Raw genomic sequence first — 19,769 nt, 5'->3', positions numbered from 1 at the left:
TGCCAACATGTGACTGATCTCTTGTATATAAAATCATTTTTACAATGAGAAGAATATTACGAACACCATTACAGAAATATGCATACTAAATAACCAAATATATTAGATGGGGACAAAGAAAATTCCGGTAGCATTATTCTGTTTTCTTAATCTAGATATCTTTCTTTTGCATATTCTAAAATATAATGCAATCATATGGAGTTATTTGATCAGAATCTTCAATAAATCCTGAAAAGAACTCCAGGTAGTAGGAAATGTTATATCTAGACATACTCCTATACATGTATTGAGAAATATTCTGGACATATTATCAAGTAATTAGCTAAGTACCATTGGAGTTCAGTTCATTATACTGACTCTTTTTCCTCATCTGTGAGAAATGACTTTGGACTACATAATTTTAATGTATCTTTCAAATATAAAATTCTAGTTTTTTTTTTTTTTCATGTTTCATGAGACTGGATTTATGTTGGAATTAGATTAAATTTAGCATAATTACTGCTCTGTATTTTTTGAAAAGTAATACAAATAGAGGGATATGCTGAAAAAAAGTTGTAAGAATCTCCTTAGTGCATCATTTGAATTATTTCCAGGCTTATAGATCAAATAAAGTCCTGATTTTCAAATGCTCTCATCAGCTTTTCCACCCAAGCATTTTTGTTAGTGTATGAATTGAATAATAATATATCAATTCTTGTCTAATATTTACAAAAGACCCCACTAAGATTGTCATTTCTTTTCTCTCTCAGATTTTCACAGATAAGGCAGGTTATAGCCTTATAGTATGTCTACATTAGCATTTTGTATTTACATTTGTATTTTTAAAAGCTTAATAGTGCAAAAAAAAATCCACTTTTATCATGAAAAAGTTAATGAAAATGCTACTAAATTTATTTAAGTAAATTAGAAAACCAAATAGTTTCAAGATATATGTATTCATTAAGTGACTTACAAATGGTATTTCTATGAGATCCATTTGTTTTTTGAATCCTTGACAACTCAGTTTTTTTTTTTTAATTTACTGAATAATTAGTTGATATTGGGTCCATCCTTGCAAGTCCAATAGCCACAGATAGATTATATTGTGAGCATACCTCAGACACACTCATAAACAAACAAACAAACAAAAAGATTTCCTTATTTATCCTTTGAGGGCGTTCCTAAGCATAAAGCACCAAAACAAAAAGAGGGATGTCAAGGAGGCATAACTTTGGGGGTAAGCAGGAGGAGTTGGTGGCAAGAGCCAGGGATATAGAGGGAAACACATAAACTAACTGGTAAACTCCTCTGGAGAATTAGTTCTTTGGGTTAATGGAAAAGAACTTTCCATGCAAATTTTTGGGTGGTGCTAGAACCAAACTGTTTAAATTCAGGGATTGCGTTAGTATTGATTTGAGATAGAGGGGAAAAAAGCTGGTCTGTGCTCCAAATTAAATCAAATTTTGCATTGAGAGAAATGGCTTGCTTTAAAAACAAAACAAAACAAAAAACAACCCTCAGGATCGGGCAAGCTAATCACAAGCTTGATGCCTGACTGCGCTGCTCTCAGCATAGTGACATGAAAGAAGGGTCCAAAGCTGCCACTGTTAGACGGGGAGGTAGGATGAGACACAGACCAACATCCGTCTCCTCTCAGCCACACATGCACACACATCCAACAACATGACAAAGAAATAAGTAAATATATAACTGAAGGTGATTATGTTCCAGAAGGAATGTGATTTAAGAAAAAGAATGAGGAATTTTTAAATAAATATATTTAGGAACACCAAGTAGATAAAAGGAGCCACAATGTCCAAAAATAAAAAGACATTATGCAATGAAATCAGAGTTAATTAAATAAAAATAACAATATTTTTAAAAGACAAAATAATTTGAAATTTTGGCAAGCATGCCTATTAGCATTTAAATAAGAGTTAAATGAAGAGGTTACACACTAGGTTCTACAGAAAAACAAAAATTGATGAATTATAGAATACTACTGAGAAATGTATCAAGCATAAAGTGCTAAAAATAAATAAATTTAACAAGGTGTCAAAAGCTACCAAGGAAAAGGAACACATTCCCTACAAAGGAATGACAATTAGATTAACAGAAGTCTTCTCATTAAATTAGTATAAGCCACAAAACATTTTAAAATGTTGGAGAGAATGTACTACCAATTTAGGATTACCTACCTATCTGAAGTATGATTTAGTATTAAGAGCAAGGTGTTATTTTAAGACACAAAGAACAAGACAGCTTACCTCTTATTGGCCCATGCTGAAATATTTTAGAAAGGTTTACCTCAACATAAAAGTCAACCATTAGAAATGTATAATGTGCAAAGAAAAAAATGGCAAATGCGGAAGTTAAATTAACTATTGACAATAAGCATAACATAACCGATTGTCTTTTAAAGGTGAAGCTATTATTATTACTAATTTCATGCAAGGCCTTTTATATACATATATTTTTAAAGATTTTATTTATTTAATCATGAGAGACAGAGAGAGAGAGAGAGTGAGAGAGAGAGAGAGAGAGAGAGAGAGGGGCAGAGACAGAGGCAGAGGGAGAAGCAGGTCCATGCAGGGAGCCCGACGCGGGACTTGATCCCTGGTCTCCAGGATCACACCCTGGGCCCAACGCAAGCGCTAAGCCACTGGGCCACCGGGGCTGCCCCAAGGCCTTATATTTTGGAAACATGTGGAAAGCTTAGGATTTTTTTTTGTTGTTGTTCAGATGAAAGTAATATTGAGTATTTTTGGCAGGAGAAATCCATCTTCAGCTTCTAAATAAAGTGAAAAAGAAGAGGATGTATTGAAAATATATTCAGTCTAACAGAAAGTATGAAAGGAAACAGAGTAATCAAAGATATATAATGGTTAAAAACGACACACACAAACATGGACTAAAACCCTAATTGTAGAAATGTTAAAATATAGCAACAATCTTAATAAATGTAAAAATGGTTATATTCACCATTTGAAGTTTTGATAGATTTTCCAGATAGATAGATTGAATTTAAAATCTGACATTGACAAAATTGCAATGATTTTTTTTTAATAGCAAATAAAATCTGTAACATGGTACCTTTGGGATTTTAGACCCATTTAACCCATTTAACCCATTTCATAATGGTTAACAAAAACATTTGCTGCTTAGAAAGTTAATGCCTAAAGTAAATCACACTGACTTACTAGAGATAAATGCAAATATAAATGTGAATCATGAGCTCTGATGAAGAACATTATGTGCTCTTTCTAAATGGACATGGAAGGGACACCTGGGTGGCTCAGGTCAGGATCCTGGGATCCTGGGATTGAGCCCAGCATCCCTCCTCCCTGAGAGGGAGCCTGCTTCTCACTCTCCTGCTTCCCCTACTTGTGCATGTGCCGGTGCACTTTCTCTCTGTCAAATAAATAAAAAAGATCTTAAAAAAATAAAATAAAATGGATATGGATATGGAAGAGAATAGAACCAAGAGTTTTCCTTACTCTATATCAAAATTGTTATCAGACTCTAGTAATTAAAGTCTGTGCTATCTGCATAGGAATAGATACATGGAATCAAATAGACAATTTTAAAACACAGCCGCAATATGGGGAAACCCAACCTTTAACCAAGACAGATTTATAAACAAGATAAACTTCTTTAAAAACAAAACAAAACAAAACACTTCAGTTAGGTAGAGTACAAGTAAAGGTAAAAATAAAATACAGGGAAAAATTAGAAAATAAAATCCAAGAAAAATAAAATAAAATCTTGTCCCCGTACCATGCCCCCAAATTAATTCCAGATTCCAATGAAAAAGCTGAAGTGAAAAACTTGACATGAAAATACATGTATGAGAACATTTTTATGAAAGGGAAGTTTTCTTCTTAAATCTTACAGTTTTATTACAAACCATTTAACAGCAAATGTATACATTTGTATGTATTTGTATACATTATAATTAGAAATAACATATAATTAAAATTAAAAGTAAAAATGAAAAATATAATTCAAAATTCATTTAAAAAAAAAAGAGTTGTTTAGAAGCCAAATTTGAGGGGAATCCATGTGCCCTGAGGTAGTTTTCCTTTATGCTTTATGGGCAATTACACCCCCTCGGGGTTGGCCTCAGCTATTTTTGTATTTACTGTAGGACAGTAAGTGGACTGAGTCAAGCTTGTAGCTTGCTCTTTCAAGAAAAGTAATGAAATAAAAGAAGCATTTAAGTGTGCTTGAGGGAAGTTTTGATAGATTTTCCAGCTACCATTCAGTATTTTCTTGGCTGCTCTCTGGGTGTTCGAGGAGCCATTTTGCAATAGATTCCCTTATTAAGGCAACCTGAGAGGCATTTCTCTCAGCCTCCAGCTGCAAGGAATCATTATGGTCATTTCTGGTTCTAATTCCATGAGAACAGGGGAAGGGAGATAAATATTACTGGCAATCTTGAGCCCAGCCAATTCTGTTGGGAATTTTATATTCATTACCTGGGAAAGAAAAATTGGAGAAACAAAGCTGCTTTAAAAAAAAAAAAAAAAAAGTGTTGTCAGGGTTACAGGATTTGCAGAATCACAGGTGTCCTGAAGCAGGCCATTTTAGGGTTGGATGTTGCTACTGAATGTTATCTGCCTTGAGACTAGAGACAGCATCTAGTTTCTATATAGAGTTGCAAGTTAGCTCGCATCCTATGTAGGCAAATCCCATGAAGCATTTGCCCCTAAATTTAATTAGAAGGAGACATCCCCAAAGACCTCATCTGTGAAATTCTCAGAAATCAAACTGGACCCGAGCCTTGCCTTTATTTTCTTCTCGAAACATTTGCTTCAGAAGATATATAATATAACACAGGAAGTTGTTAAGGATATATTGCCTGGATTCACATGTCTAGTGCACCTAAATTAGTGGACTTTGTATTGACAGATTGTTGCCAAGAATGTGAAAGCGCGTGGTGTACTTGGCCTGGAGCACCATAAATATCCAATAAGCACTTTTTACTCTTATATCGTAAAACGTTATGTTACTGCTCTTTGTTTTTCATCTTACCTCGGTTTTCTTTCTTTCGAAGCCTGTTCATTTTTTTCTTAAATCCAACCTTTCATCTGTAGTTTATTTTTCAAATTCGAGACACTATGGGTATAAAATGAAATGCAAGTTCTTCTTATGTCACTTAGAACTAACTCAAATTTTTTCTGTGTTTTTGCTCACGACTTGGGTTTTAATCACCAGCCACCATTGGCCACGTAACTTGCTAGTACAGTTTCTATTAATTCCTGACATTTCTTGGAAAGTTTGAACTACCCTTGTCTGCTTTGGTTCAAGTCACTGGAAATGTGCTCATCTTCAGTTGACTTAGCTGAAATTGATCTTTATGCTTCGTTTACTCACTGCATTCTCTATCTTTCATGAAAGCATGGAGGTTTTGATTTTGAGCGACTTTGTGAAAATCCTCCCAGCAGAACTAGGTCACATTAACCTACTTTTCCCTCTTTCCCTTTACACACGGTGGTGGCCCAGAAGTCCTTCTGGGGAGGCGTCAGCTTGCTCTGGAAAATATTCTGGGTCCCAATGACTTCTACTACTAACTGTGGACTCCATCCTTGGACTCTCCCCATACTTTTCTGAATATGAAGTCGAATACCTCTGAGACCTGGCTGACCTGAATGAATGGGCACGTTTCCCCCCATGGCATTTCAGTTTTAAATACAGAAGAAATTAAATTGTTCCCTGTGCAGCACTTCATTGTTAAACTGTGACAGAATTTTTTTTTTCTTGTACAATAAACGTAGTCCCCGATTTAAAGAACATAGGCGGCTAGAAACCTTGGTATGGGATAGATTGAATTTAAAATCTGACATTGACAAAATTGCAATGATTTTTTTTTAATAGCAAATAAAATCTGTAACATGGTACCTTTGGGATTTTAGACAGAAGTCAATCCTAAGAGCTGCATTCTTCCTTAATTTACATTTTAAGTGCTCATCAAGGTAGAAAGCAATGAATTCAGAAGACAGAGACTATAATGATTTTCTCTTCTCTTGAACTAGGGCAATATCCTCAAGGTCATATAATATATTATTATTTTTCGACTTTAAAGCATCGTTTTTCATATGATGTCAGGCAAACTTAGTGCAACTTAGATACAAACTAGGGTAATAGGACTTTCACAGCAAACATAACATGAAATTACTAATCGTTAGCTAACACTTTGCAACGTGCAATAAAGTTACATCCACAGTATTTACTAGAAAACAAAATGAAACAAACTATGATCAATATGATTGGTTAGTTTCAGTTTTCATGATTACTTCCAGTTGGTACTTACTTTGAAAAGAGTTTTTTTTTTTTAATTTTTATTTATTTATGATAGTCACAGAGAGAGAGAGAGAGAGAGAGGCAGAGACACAGGCAGAGGGAGAAGCAGGCTCCATGCACTGGGAGCCCGATGTGGGATTCGATCCTGGGTCTCCAGGATCACGCCCTGGGCCAAAGGCAGGTGCCAAACTGCTGCGCCACCCAGGGATCAGGAAATTATTTATAATTCTCAGTTTATATTGCCATGGCATGCAGATGTTATTCCTTAAATTGTTTCTTGAGAATATGAAGTAAAAAACAAAAAACCTGAACTTTATTATTGTGATTAATGTTTTTTTTTTTTTTAATTTAACATACGAAACCTGTGGGTTATCAGCTTTAAGAGAGCAGATGGATGAAGGGGAATGGGAGAAGAGACCGCAGGATGGCTAGGAAAGTGAAGGGAAATCATGAGAGTATTGTGTGATTGCAGCTCAAGGGAGAAGGAGGTCAGGTAAGTGGTCACTTTCGTGAAAGCAGGGTCGGTGGATTAGTTGGATTAGAACTAGTTAGAAGCTGGATTACAGTGGGATGAGATTTAGAGCGCAAGTGTGAAGAGAATCAGTTTATGAACAAAGCTACCGGTAGAGTCCCTATCTTTTGACTTTAGCTATTGTTCTTCTGCAGCATGCTGCTGCTCAGCATTAAAAAATACTTTGTTTTAAAAAGTTTTATTTATTCGTTCATGAGAGACACACAGAGAGAGGCAGAGACACAGGCAGAGGGAGAAGCAGGCTCCATGCAGGGAGCCCGACACGGGACTGGATCCTGGGAGTCCAGGATCATGCCCTGGGCCGAAGTCAGATGCTAAACCACTGAGCCACCCAGGCATTCCTAAAAAAATACTTTTTTTAAAAAATACTTTTGATACAGTTTTTAGACATGATTGTTTTCAGGTTAGCAACCACGAAAAGTGCCCATTTGTTGTCAGATTTCTATGAAAATGAGCTAAAACTCAGAAATTTGACTACTAAATAAACTGCATACAAAGATATAGGAACAATATTGAAGTTGCTTCCTTTTTGATCTTGTCACACATAAGCCAGGTGGCCTTACGGTACAGAAAAGCTAAGTGTAGCTACTAAGATGTATCACACTATCTTGGACATATTAGTACATGCTTTTAACCAGTCGTCTTGCACCATGATACAGACTAGCTTTCAGCAAGGTGGGAAATTGATGCCTCTATATGTGTATATACCAACATACATAATACAGAGTATTAGTATCAGATTTATTTTAAAATAACTCCAGTTTATTCATTTTATAGAAGAAACTAACAGCCAGTGATATGATAAACTGTATACAACTGATTGCGTAAAGTTTATTTTTTAATATCACCTATCGAAGGTCATCATAAAAACACACATATGGAATTAACGTAATTTCAGCCTATACATGATATATTTTTATTTTATTTTAAAAATTTTATTTATTTATGATAGTCACACACAGAGAGAGAGAGAGAGAGACATAGGCAGAGGGAGAAGCAGGCTCCATGCACCAGGAGCCCGATGTGGGATTCGATCCTGGGTCTCCAGGATCGTGCCCTGGGCTGAAGGCAGGCGCCAAACCGCTGCGCCACCCAGGGATCCCCACATGATATATTTTTACTATGGGATCATGAATGTATTATAAAGTCAAATCTGGGGACCTTTTTTGGGAGATCGCCTAGGAGTCATGAGTCACTGTATGTATCTTGTTTTTCTGCCTAAGTTTAAGGCACCAGCACTTACAATTTGAAGGTCCAGACTATTGTAAGGTCGTATAATTTAATAAAATTCCTTGGTTAGGTCAACTAGACCTAGAGTTTCATTCTGTTCCGCATTGTCAAACACATTTAAAAAAAAATATGCGTCCTGCACTATATATAACCATCCATATAGGGATCCCTGGGTGGCGCAGCGGTTTGGCGCCTGCCTTTGGCCCAGGGCGCGATCTGGAGACCCAGGATCGAGTCCCACATCGGGCTCCCGGTGCATTGGGCCTGCTTCTCCCTCTGCCTGTGTCTCTGCCTCTCTCTTTCTCTCTCTGTGACTATCATAAATAAATAAAAATTAAAAAAAAAAACCCATCCATATATAACTATAAAAAATCTGGAAGGTTATATGACTATGCCTCTCACATTTTGTACGTACATATTCATAAAATTTATTTATTTATAATAAATATATAAAACTATCGTATAACTATAGTTACCTAAGCACTGTTGTAACCATATATATGACTTTAACCATAGCTATATATGTCTTCCCAGTGAAGATCATTGTGATAACACAAATATACAAAATTTTTTTTCTGAAAATTGTATGTAAGCAATATGATTCTGAAGAGACGGTGACGCTGATGTCTTTTCTGTTGGCTTTTGGAAACTCTAGTGGGTAGTAAATACGGAGTTGCTGGACTTCACAGAGGTGTGGTTTCTAAATAGTGCCTTAGACACTTAAAGCATCTGTACACGTGTGTCCTTTCCATAGTGAATGGCTTCTAGTCAGATATGTTGTAGCATTTAAAAGAAATATAGTATATTCGGAATCAGGATAGTGACATGCCAGGCCTATGACTACCTTCATCGTAGGCGCACCTGTTATTCCTGTGCTTGTCATTGTCATCTTCTTCCCATATAAAAAGAAGGGGTTACACTAGGTCTCTAATATGATTTTCAGTTCTGCCATCTTGTGTTCTATATTGTAGTTAATTTTTTAAATTTTAAAAATGTTTTTAGTGCACCAGAGGAGTTAATATAACTGCAGCATAAATAGTTTTGTACAGCAAAGATGGTTTTAGAAAACAAATATTTACCACCCAACATGCTTTTCATAATGTGGGATTTTCATTTATTTAAAGTGGAGTACATGTATCTTTTTTTTTTTTTAATTTAAATGGAATTCAGTGTGAATACTTTCTCCTAATGCAGGCTTAAATTATTATACATTTCACACTGCAGTCCTTCCAAAATGCCAATGAATATATTTTATCTATATTTAGCTTCTTTCTTTTTCAAATTAAGCTGGCTATTGAAAGGTATAATTGGTTAGAATCTGGACAGTTTTGTTCAACAAAATTAATGACTCAGATGTCATTGAAATAAAAGTTCCTCCTTCTTTGAAAGTTAAATTAATTTAATGGTCATAATTCTTTTTTTTTTTTTTTTTCATAATTCTTATTATTTAGCAATTATAATTCTATCCCTATCTCAGATTTTAAGGAAAAGGGGTACTGCACATGTTCTAATCTTTCAACAAAAAGTATTACATTTAAAAGTTTTTCTCTCTCTTTCACAATATGAACCAATGAGACAGGATTAAGAACTAAAGAAGTTTCCATGTTTGTGTATGTGTCCACATAGAATTTAAAGACACTTACCCAGGCAGGAGACATAGAGGTCACATAGCCATTGCTCTCTCATGATTACTGCATTTGTTTGTTGTATTTTCAATCACATTGATCCAAAGTGAACGTAAGCTAAAGATTCTCTCTTCCAGTAGTATTCAGCATGAATAAGTAGTTGTTTGCTGTTTATGACTACTTCTTGTTCAGGCTTTTCATCTATATCTGCATCATTATGTGTGTGTTAAAAGTAGAATTATGTAATAGAACCATGGGTCAAATGTGAGTGGAATCAGCCTTGGGTTCAGATACCAGTTTTGACAATAACCAGCTTTCTTAACTTGGAAACTTTATCCTGATAAGTTTCTCTTTCTTTATATTTAGTTCAATATAAGTAATAATACCTATCAGAAAATGTTTTCGGATAATTAATCCTGTAAGGTACCATCCTAATATGTCTAGTAGGATATGCGTGATCTATTTTCTCTTTGCTGCTCTCTAGTATGGTTGTATGACATGAAGGCTGTGACTCCTAGCTGTTTTCTTATTGCTGTTAATTATGCTTATTAGAATGAACATTTGAAGACAGGACAATGATTAGGAGAATCCATTGCTCTGATGAGGATAATCAGCTGCTAGATGGAAAGAATCTGCTTCTGTAATAGGGAGAATCCACTGCCCATAATGAAAGTAGATTTTTGGAATTTTTTTTTTCCCTAAGAGAACTATTAAATTAAAACTCAAACACAGTGTTCAATGTAGTGGGTATGAAGTTAAAGCAGGTCAAAAGATAAAAACAGTTACCTCAACAGATTTGCCTGATAGATGATGTAAAACAAGTCTTTCCAGTCCTTCCAATTTCAGCTGAGCTAAGGGAATGAAAAGACTGTCAGTCCTTGACAAGGGAGGCTTTTCCACAGGAACTTCCACTGAAAACCTGGTTTTGATCCAGGTATAAAAGAAAAGCTTTTTGTAATAACAGCAACTGGAATTCTAGATTGATTTCATAGTCAGTTGTAATGAATATTTTCAATTACGTGAAGAATATTAAGAACCCCTTAATGTATACCTACTATTTCAAATTAAGTACTTATCGCCATTAATTTATTCATTCATTTATCTATCTAAAAATATTTATTGAGCTCATGCTGTATGCCAGGTACTGCTCTAATTCACACAGGTAATTAACAAAGTCCTGTCTTTATGGAGCTAACATTCTGGTTGGAAACAGAATAAACAAACCAGTAAAAATATAGCATGCCAGATGATAAGAGCTTCCAGTCATTCCATTTCAATGGAAATTTCCATCCATCTTTTTCTCCAAAATTAAAACTTCACATTTTCACTTGCTCTACCTCCTAGTAGCATTTACTCTTCCATTTTGACTAAACCTGTCTGAGAGCTTAGTCCAACCTCTTCCCATCTCACACCTAGATTAGATGGCATATAAATGCTAAGAATTCCAAATAGGTGTATCTAGCCCATATGTATTTGCTGAACTTCAGGTTCCTATATCCCAGTGACTATGTAGCATCTCTAGTAGGACTACCAAAAAGCTTCTCAAAAAAGGAGTAATAGTTTTCTCCCTCAAACCTGTTCTTCCCCATATCCTTATCCAGACCAATAAATCTACACAGAAGGGAAAATCTGGTACAAATGCGAGACTGCATAGGGTCATAAATCCCTTCCTACAGATGAGGTGCAAGTAATGCGATTGGTTTTGCTTAGGTTATACTATATGACACAAGGTAGGTGAGAAGTCAATCTCTCTGTCTCGTAGAATTATAGAATAACAAAAAGGAAAAAGGCATCAGTAATCATTTAGGCCACTTCCCTATTACCAAAGAGAACAAAGAGAGGTCTGTGGAGGTTAAGAAACTCTGAGTTTGTGATAGAACCAGTTTAGTACCTCCTTCTATATGTATGTGTATAAGGATATTAGCCTTCTTAAGTCAATACTCACAGTGCAAGGTGAAAAGACACTGAAGGGAGCTATGTTAAAATTGCAGCAGAGAGCAGCCAAGTCCATGTGAAATTGATGGAAGATTTGACAAAGGAAGTGACTGGAGCTATCTTGGAAGACCTATAGTATTTGTCTCGGTTGGAGTGAGAAGTAGTGAGGGTTCTCCAGGTGAAACCCTCAGATACTTGACTTCCCTGCAACTTTAGATAATGGTGGGGATTTGCTTCATCTTGACAATCTTTTCATTCATAGGCATGATACCAGCTTCCTTCTACATCTCAAATGCTTTATTTTGTTCCTAAGGCAATACTTTAACACTCTTAGTTTGTTTTCCCAAGTGAGGTGAGATTCTAGAGAATGTGTAAACAAATCAAAATCCCTGAAATTTGAATCTACTAAATCATGTAACTACTCTAAATCCTACTGCCATAAGCAGCACAGCATGTTACACCATATGGCGAATAAAATAGTTTGATTCAGAGAAAAATATTATTATTTTTTTTAACAAGAGAAACCTTTATCCATTCCCCTTACCTTTTTCAGGTCTAACTTTGTTACATCTGATGTTAAGCAGATACTTTTTAGATTTGTAAACATTTTGTTGTCTCTAAGTTAATAATGAGGTTGTTTTCTGATGCTTCTATATAAATGTTGAGGTTGCAAGGGAAAAGTCATAGGATCATTATTGCACCATCTGTTCCAGCTGGTTTGTTTTAGTCACATGCTTTTCAGTGTTCTTATTGAGCTATCAACAAACTGCCAATTAATTACGAAAATCTAACAGGTTGTCAGAGGTTACAGTACTGAGAAAGTGAGATCATGAGTCAGTATATCATGGGATTGATTACTACCGATTTACAATCTCTAGAACACCTTCTGTGGATGAGTGAACTTTTAAAGACATACTAATGACATCTTTGGATCCTGTAGCTGAAGATAAATAAAATGATAATTATTTTCTAAGCAACCATCAAGAAATATCTTTTTTTTTTTAGATTGCTAATTGATAGCTATATAATGGGATTCAGTTATTTTTCTTAGTAATATCTTAATGGAGAAAATCTTGCAAGGTAGACATTCACAGAAGATAAATGCAGAAACTGGTCTTTGTTTTTTGTCTAACACTCACTGGCAAGGCCAACACCTATCTACAATAGAAATCAGGTTTCTCAAAAGTAAAGTATCTGACCTTTTTAAAAAGATTATATTTATTTATTTATTTGTTTATTCATTTATTTATTTATGAGAGACTGGAGGGAGGGGAGAGCGGAGGGAGAGGGAGAGACAGAGAATCTCAAGCAGACTCAGAGCACACTCAGGGCTTGATCTCATGACCCTGAGACCATGACCTGAGCCAGAACCAACAGTTGGATGCTTGGCTGACCAAACCACCCAGGTGCCCCGGTATCTGACTTTTAATATGAATTGTTTCATTTTCTCTGTGATACCAAGTAAATCACTCCAGTTGTCTGATAGCATTTTCTGAGATTAAGCATTTATATTTTTATTTTTCTATTTTCAAGTTTTGTATAACTTGGTATTAATAAATTTCAGACTTGAAAATTATAGGACTATCAATGAAAAAATTCATCATAGTTAATAATATGAGAATTAAAGTGGTATAAATAAGTTGTATATAATGTGCTGAAGATTTACGTGTTGACTGTTGTAACCAACATTTGGTGAAATTTTTTAGAGCAGGCATTCCTAGTGTATTGCGTTTTAGCAGAGAAAATATTTCAGGAGATTATTGATCTAATTATCAATGTGTGGAAGTTTTCTCAAGATTTGTAAAATTTTTGGTCACCTATTAAAATTAATTAATTGTTCATTTAATGTGTATTTTATAGTATATGAAATATTTGTAGCTATGTGGAATACGTGTGTGTGATTGAGCATGTGGATGTGTGTGAGAGAGAGAGAGAGAGAGAGAAAGGACAGAAAAAGAGAAACCCTTAAATGAGCAGTTTGAGAAATTTATGATCCAACCTTTACCCTGTCATGATGACACAAGGCTGCTGCTGTGCCTCTTTCCTCTTGCTTCTGTTTGACAAACGAAGGAACACATAGTATTCAGAACCTTTAGAAAATATCCCTTTGGCTGAGTTGATCCTGTTTGCTTTATTCTTGGGCTCTATCTTGGATTTAAAATATTCCATCCAGTTGTCTTATAAACAAATATTTACCTCTGAGAGAAGTATTAGACTATACATCAAAATGACAGCAAAGGGATGGATTGCAAATGAAATTATTTAGTTTTCTGGTTTAGTTTTCAGATGTTTTGTAGCGGTAGTGAAATAGGAATTGTATTCAATATCATCAGAATGCAAGAAAACACAATCTTTTTTTTTTTTTTTTGCTCTTGAATGCAGGATGACATTCATTTATGCATTCATTTATTGAGTGTCTAGTAGGTACCAGACAATTTGCTAGGCTCAGATGATATAATGCTGGGAAAAAAACAAAACAAAACAAAACAAAACAACCCAGATCCCTGTATTCATGCAGTTTGAAGGACAAGACTGATTTATGATGTAGTGAAGAAGGCCACAATTATTCAACTAATCATTTTAACGATATATAATTACAAATGGTTGCTCTGAGATGAAGGAAAACTCATCTATAAGCATGAGTAACTAAGAAATGTAACTCCAGCTTGGTGTTATAGGGAAAGGTTCTTAAGGGATATGTTTGATATGTGAAGGTCTTTGGTGGTAAATGGGGGTGGAAAAGGTGTATTTCTTTCCTTTTTTTTTTTTTAAGATTTTATTTATTTACTCATGAGAGACACAGAGAGTAAAGTGAGGCAGAGACAAAAGCAGAGGGAGAAGCAGGCTACCTGCAGGGAACCGGATGTGGGACTTGATCTCTGGGATCACACCCTGAGCCGAAGGTCGACTTTCAACCACTGAGCCACCCAGGTGTCCCAGGGAAGGTGTATCTCAAGTGAAGAAAATAGTGTACAAAAGTCACCTAGTGAGAATGGACCAAGTTCAGAGAACTGAATGAAAGTCAGTGTGGCTGGACAGCAGTTCTTTAGAGGAAGAGAAAAGCATGCAGAGCCTAGACTCTGTGGGCACCCGTAGGGTATGTCAGGGATTTTGGTTTTTATCTTAAGGGTAAAGGAGTATATCCTAAATTTATTAACAAGGGCAATGACGTCATGATATTTGCATTTGACATGATCATGTAGGCTATTGCATAGGGAATGATTCAAGGTACACATATGCATGAATGTGGATGGCCAGTAAGGATGTGCTCGGGGAAGTGTAGGGGAGTGTGGTGCTGAGAGCTGAACTAGAGTTGTGACAGTAGACGGGAAAGAAACTGATGTTTGGGAAATATATTTTGAAGGCAGAACTAACAGAACTTAGGGATGGGTTTAATATGAAAGGGATGAGGGACGCCTGGGTGGCTCAGTGGTTGAGCATCTACCTTTGGCTCAGGTCGTGATCCCAGGGTCCCAAGATTGAGTCCCACATGGGGCTCCCTGTATGGAGCCTGCCTTTCCCTCTGCCTGTGTCCCTGACTCTCTCTCTCTGTGTCTCTCATAAATAAATAAAATCTTTAAAAAATAATTAATATGAAAGATGTGGGACACAAAGTTGTCTCCTTTGTTTCTGGCTTGACTAAATGGATGAAAGAAAATCTGGGAAAGCATTACATTATGTGGAGTTTGTATACCATGAGCTGCTTTTGAAATCTACATGTGGAGCTGTTAAGTAGGCTTTTTTTTTTTTTTTTGTTAAGATTTTATTTTTATTTATTTGTGAGAGGCCCACAGAGAGAGAGGCAGAGACATAGGCAGAGGGAGAAGCAGGCTTCTTGTGGGGAGCCAGATGCAGGACTGGATCCCAGGAGCCCGGAATCACAACCTGAGGCGAAGGCAGATGCTCAATCACTGAGCCACCCAGGCGCCCCATAGGCTGTCTTAATCTGGAGAATGGATGAGAAGCAATGATATAAAGCTCCCTGCCCCCCGCCACTATCAGAAAATACAATATTCCTATGAAATCTTCCATAAGCCCCAAACAGCATAAAACAAAGAAGAGTTACCATTAATTTACGTGGAAAATTTCTTAAGTGTTCTCATGACCCCCAAAATAAGCCCTCTCAGGCTTTTCTGTTACTTTAGCTGCACAAATAAATCAAGACAAAGCACAGATGCTCACAGGGACACTTCAAAAGCCCTGGGGGCTTGGTGCTGAAATGCTGGATGTAGTTCCCAGGGAAGGGGCTTGGCGGGACCACTCCCTACTCCATACCCCCAGGCGGGCTGCTTCCTTAAGTGCTAATGCAAAACAAATGCAGAACACTGTTTTCTCTTTTCACCTCTTTTTGTGAAAGCAAAATCCTTTTCATATTTCTCTTAGTGAAAACAGGTACTAATGCAGGTGTTCCATGAAAGCAAAGTGGTCTAATGTGAACTTTTGAAAAGCAGGAGTTAGCTGTAATTAAAACCATAGATGATGTGGAATGTCTGGACTGGATAAATAGAACAGGTATGTGGCTCAGAATGAGATTTGATAAACTATAATTTTTAATGGTGAAGCAAAGGAGTGAGATGAACCTGCAAAAGGGCTGAGAAATTTTCATAAATTCTACAAAAACTGAAGAGAGGGGTGTCTTAAACCCCAAGTGACCAGTTCCTGGAAAAAAAAAAATGTTACTTTGATAGAGCAATAGGGGTAGAAGCATGCTTGAGTGAACTAGGTTCAAAAATTAGGAGAGATACACAACTCTTTCAGAAAATGCAGAAAGTAGAGGAGAGAAATTATCTTAAAACCTGGGTGATTTGAGCATCTTTAAAGATGGAAGTTAATAGCTAAGTGGGGAAGTTTAGATAGTAACTAGCAGGGTTAATTCATTGGGTAAGTTTCTCAAGAAGTCAGATGTACAGAATAGAGTAGAGAAGAGGAGAAAGAGCTCCTCTATTGTCACAATAGGGGCAAAGATGCGTTGGTGAAAATTATAAGGTGAGTTATAGTTTAATTCAAAGCATAGATTTGTGGGACACCTGGGTGGCTCAGCGGTTGAGCATCATCTGCCTTTGGCTCAGGGTGTGATCCTGGGGTCCCAGGATTGAGTCCCACATTGGCCTCCCCACAGGGAGCCTGCTTCTCTCTTTGCCTATGTCTCTGCCTCCCTCTCTCTGTGTCTCTCATGAATAAATAAATAAATAAATAAATAAATAAATAAATAAATAAAATAAAAAATATATTTTTAAAGCATAGATTTGTTTGGAAGAGGGGTTAGAATTTATATGATCATAAATTTATGGCATTTTATAATTTCTCTGCTGTATTCAAAGACATAGAGCAGTGGATAGACTCGTGGCTTAAATTTAAGGCACTTACTAAGAAGTTTTCTAGAAAATATTCTTTTAGATAGTATTGGAAAAATGCATTCATAACTCAGTATAACTGTCTGCATAATTGTTGTACATCAGCTAATTAAGTGCCTCCCAGAGAAGACTACCTTATCAAACTCTCCGCAGTTTTTACTAGTGAATTATAATAACTATAGTTTTATTAAGTGGTATTCATCAAATGTATTTAAAGAGGAGTTCAAAATTTATAAGTATGTTGATAATCGTACTTAATATGAATGCTTAGAAAATTAGCCATGGTTTGAAGTTCACTTGTTTTTGTTTTTGTTTCTTTTTCATTTTCTTTCAACTTGGTTTTAATTAATTCTCCCCAATACATTTTGATTGGCGTTTATATCTACGTTTTTAATGCTGTGTAAGGCTAGATGAGTGGGAAAAAAAACAGTGTTTGTTATGATCAAGGGGATCATAATCTTTATTTGGAGATGCTAACCTATTACAGATTCACTTGGCAATTACCCACTCATTTTGATTAGATATGTGGAGATTTCTATGCACTGTTGAGTATTTCCTGATGCATTTTTTCCCAATATATAATGCATTTTCTGATTACTTGCAATGCTGATTTTCACAGGTGAAAAGCAATAAGAATGTTTAAGTGCTGGTCAGCTGCCTTGGTTCTTGGATTAATGTTTCTGGAGTCAGAAGGAAGGCCAACCAAAGAAGCAGGATATGGCCTTAAATCCTACCAACCTCTAATAAGATTGCGACACAAGGTACAGTCACCCTTCTGAATTTGCTCACAGTGCCTAGCAGTTATGAACTAAACTACTAGGTGTCTGCTGTATTATACACCTAGGAGCACTTAGTTCGGTAATGCCTTCAGAATATAATTTCCATATAAAAGTGCACATTTTAAAACATGAAATGGTAGTTTGAAAATTTATAATTTTTGAAATTAAATATTTCTTGACAAAGTACAGAAAGGGCTCATTGAAAAAAATCATTAAAGCTTGCATTGTCATAGTAATAGACTTATAAAAATAAGTAAATATATTAAGACTTAATCAACTAGTTTCTGTTATTCCCACATTAAGTTTAAAACTTTTAAAATTAAAGCATAAGTGTTATGTTTTTTAACTTGCAATAAAAGTAAACAAAAAAAGATGTTTATACCAGCTGGAGATGTATAGGTTGGCAAAGAATTAGTATTTATAGAAATCTAATTAGACATTTTAATTTCATACAAATCATAACTTTAAGTTCTTTAATATTGGGGAAATACTTCACTTCCCTATGTTAAATATTTTCAAGTATAAAATAAATTGACATTTATTCATACTATAAATCATATAGATTATGTACTTACACTAATTAAGCTAGTGCTTTTATTTTAATAATAGAGCAACTTTAATGCTAAAGTAAGTTTTTATTCAATCAAATTAAAAGTTTGTAATATATATTTTGATTTTCATAGAAAGTAGAAAACAAGACAAAAACTAACATGCTAATTATGGTAAAAAATATACATTTAAGATTGTCTTATGTTGTCTCAAAAATAAATAAACAAACCTTGAAATAAATATAAATCAGTTTACCCCCGAATAGCATATGTGTTAGGGGTGCTGACCTTTGTATAGTCAAAAATCCATGCATAGCTTTTGACTCCCTAAAATCTTAAATATTAATAACCTACTGTTGACTGAAGCCTTATTGATAATATAAACCATCAAAGAACACGTATTTTGTATATGTGTTATATACTATATTCTCATAATAAACTAATGTGAGAATTGTTTATATAATTACATTAAAATGTTATTAAAATTTAAAGGAAGAAAAAATACTTTTACAGTATAGTACTATATTAATTTTTAAAATTGTGTGTAAGTAGACCTGCCCTGTTCAGACCTGGGTAGTATACTTGTAGAAACACACACATATTTACACTGCATCTGTATACGTTGCATATAGTCTTGCTGAAATTCTTTCATAATATTATAAGATTTTGATAAAGCCACTAACGTTGACTGGGATTTTTATGTGCCAGACTCTACGGTAAACTCTTAAATGTAGTCTTTTATTTAATCTCCAAAACAATCTTCTAAAGATGTATCTTTTCATTTTAAATATGAAAAATCAAAATTTCTAGAATTGTTAAGGGATTTTATGAATGCATACAGTTGTTAACTATGTTAATTGACTAGGGTAACATGCAATATAGGTTTGATAGCCGGAAACAATAAAATAAGTAAAAAATGAAAATGTACTTCATTGTTAAAAATCATTGTTGATAATTGATCTTGTTCCACTATCTTTCAATTATCATTTGTGTCCTGTACGTCACAGACTAAAACTCAGTTTTATCCTAGTCTAAAGCATAGAGATAATAAGTCCTTTGTGAATACTCTCAAAACATATTATTAATACAATGTATTAGCTCATTTTGTTAATACCAGTGAATATTTATTCTGTGCTGTTTATCTACCCCAAGTTATATGTCTTGAGGTCAGAAACTCTGCCTTTCTAATTCCTTCATTCCTGGAGCCGTGAACATAATAGATACTATTTAATTGACTCCATGGCAGAAAAATGGCCAGTAGAATGCATGGCTATGCTGTTTTTATTATTTTTCTGCTAAATATAATACAACAGGTTTTTATGTGTCAGTGTACATTTATAAACAAACCATTTTGAATTAAGTTTGGATGTTGAAGATAAGTTATTTATCATGCTTTGCTGTGAGATTTAGTAAACCTTTAAAGAAAAGAAACAACACAATGAGTTAAGCCTATTTTAGAAACACTAATAATCACCAAAAATAAT

At 35.1% G+C, this 19,769-nt stretch overlaps 1 protein-coding gene across 4 annotated transcripts in view; it reads left to right on the top strand.

Annotated features, from left to right (window-relative positions):
* FSTL5 (follistatin like 5) overlaps positions 1-19,769 on the top strand; it is a 683,263-nt gene that overhangs the window by 30,997 nt on the left and 632,497 nt on the right. For all 4 annotated transcript variants that reach the window (XM_072773810.1, XM_072773809.1, XM_072773808.1 and 1 more), the window contains exon 2: positions 17,578-17,719. In XM_072773810.1, coding sequence (XP_072629911.1) covers positions 17,594-17,719 — 126 coding nt within the window. In that variant the 5' untranslated portion in view covers positions 17,578-17,593. The remainder of the gene's footprint in view (positions 1-17,577; positions 17,720-19,769) is intronic.

Source organism: Canis lupus, chromosome 13 (genome assembly GCF_048164855.1).
Source record: "Canis lupus baileyi chromosome 13, mCanLup2.hap1, whole genome shotgun sequence".
Taxonomy (NCBI): Eukaryota; Metazoa; Chordata; class Mammalia; order Carnivora; family Canidae; genus Canis; species Canis lupus.
Note: the sequence above shows the minus strand (reverse complement) of the source record. Positions and strands in the feature narration are given on the sequence as shown.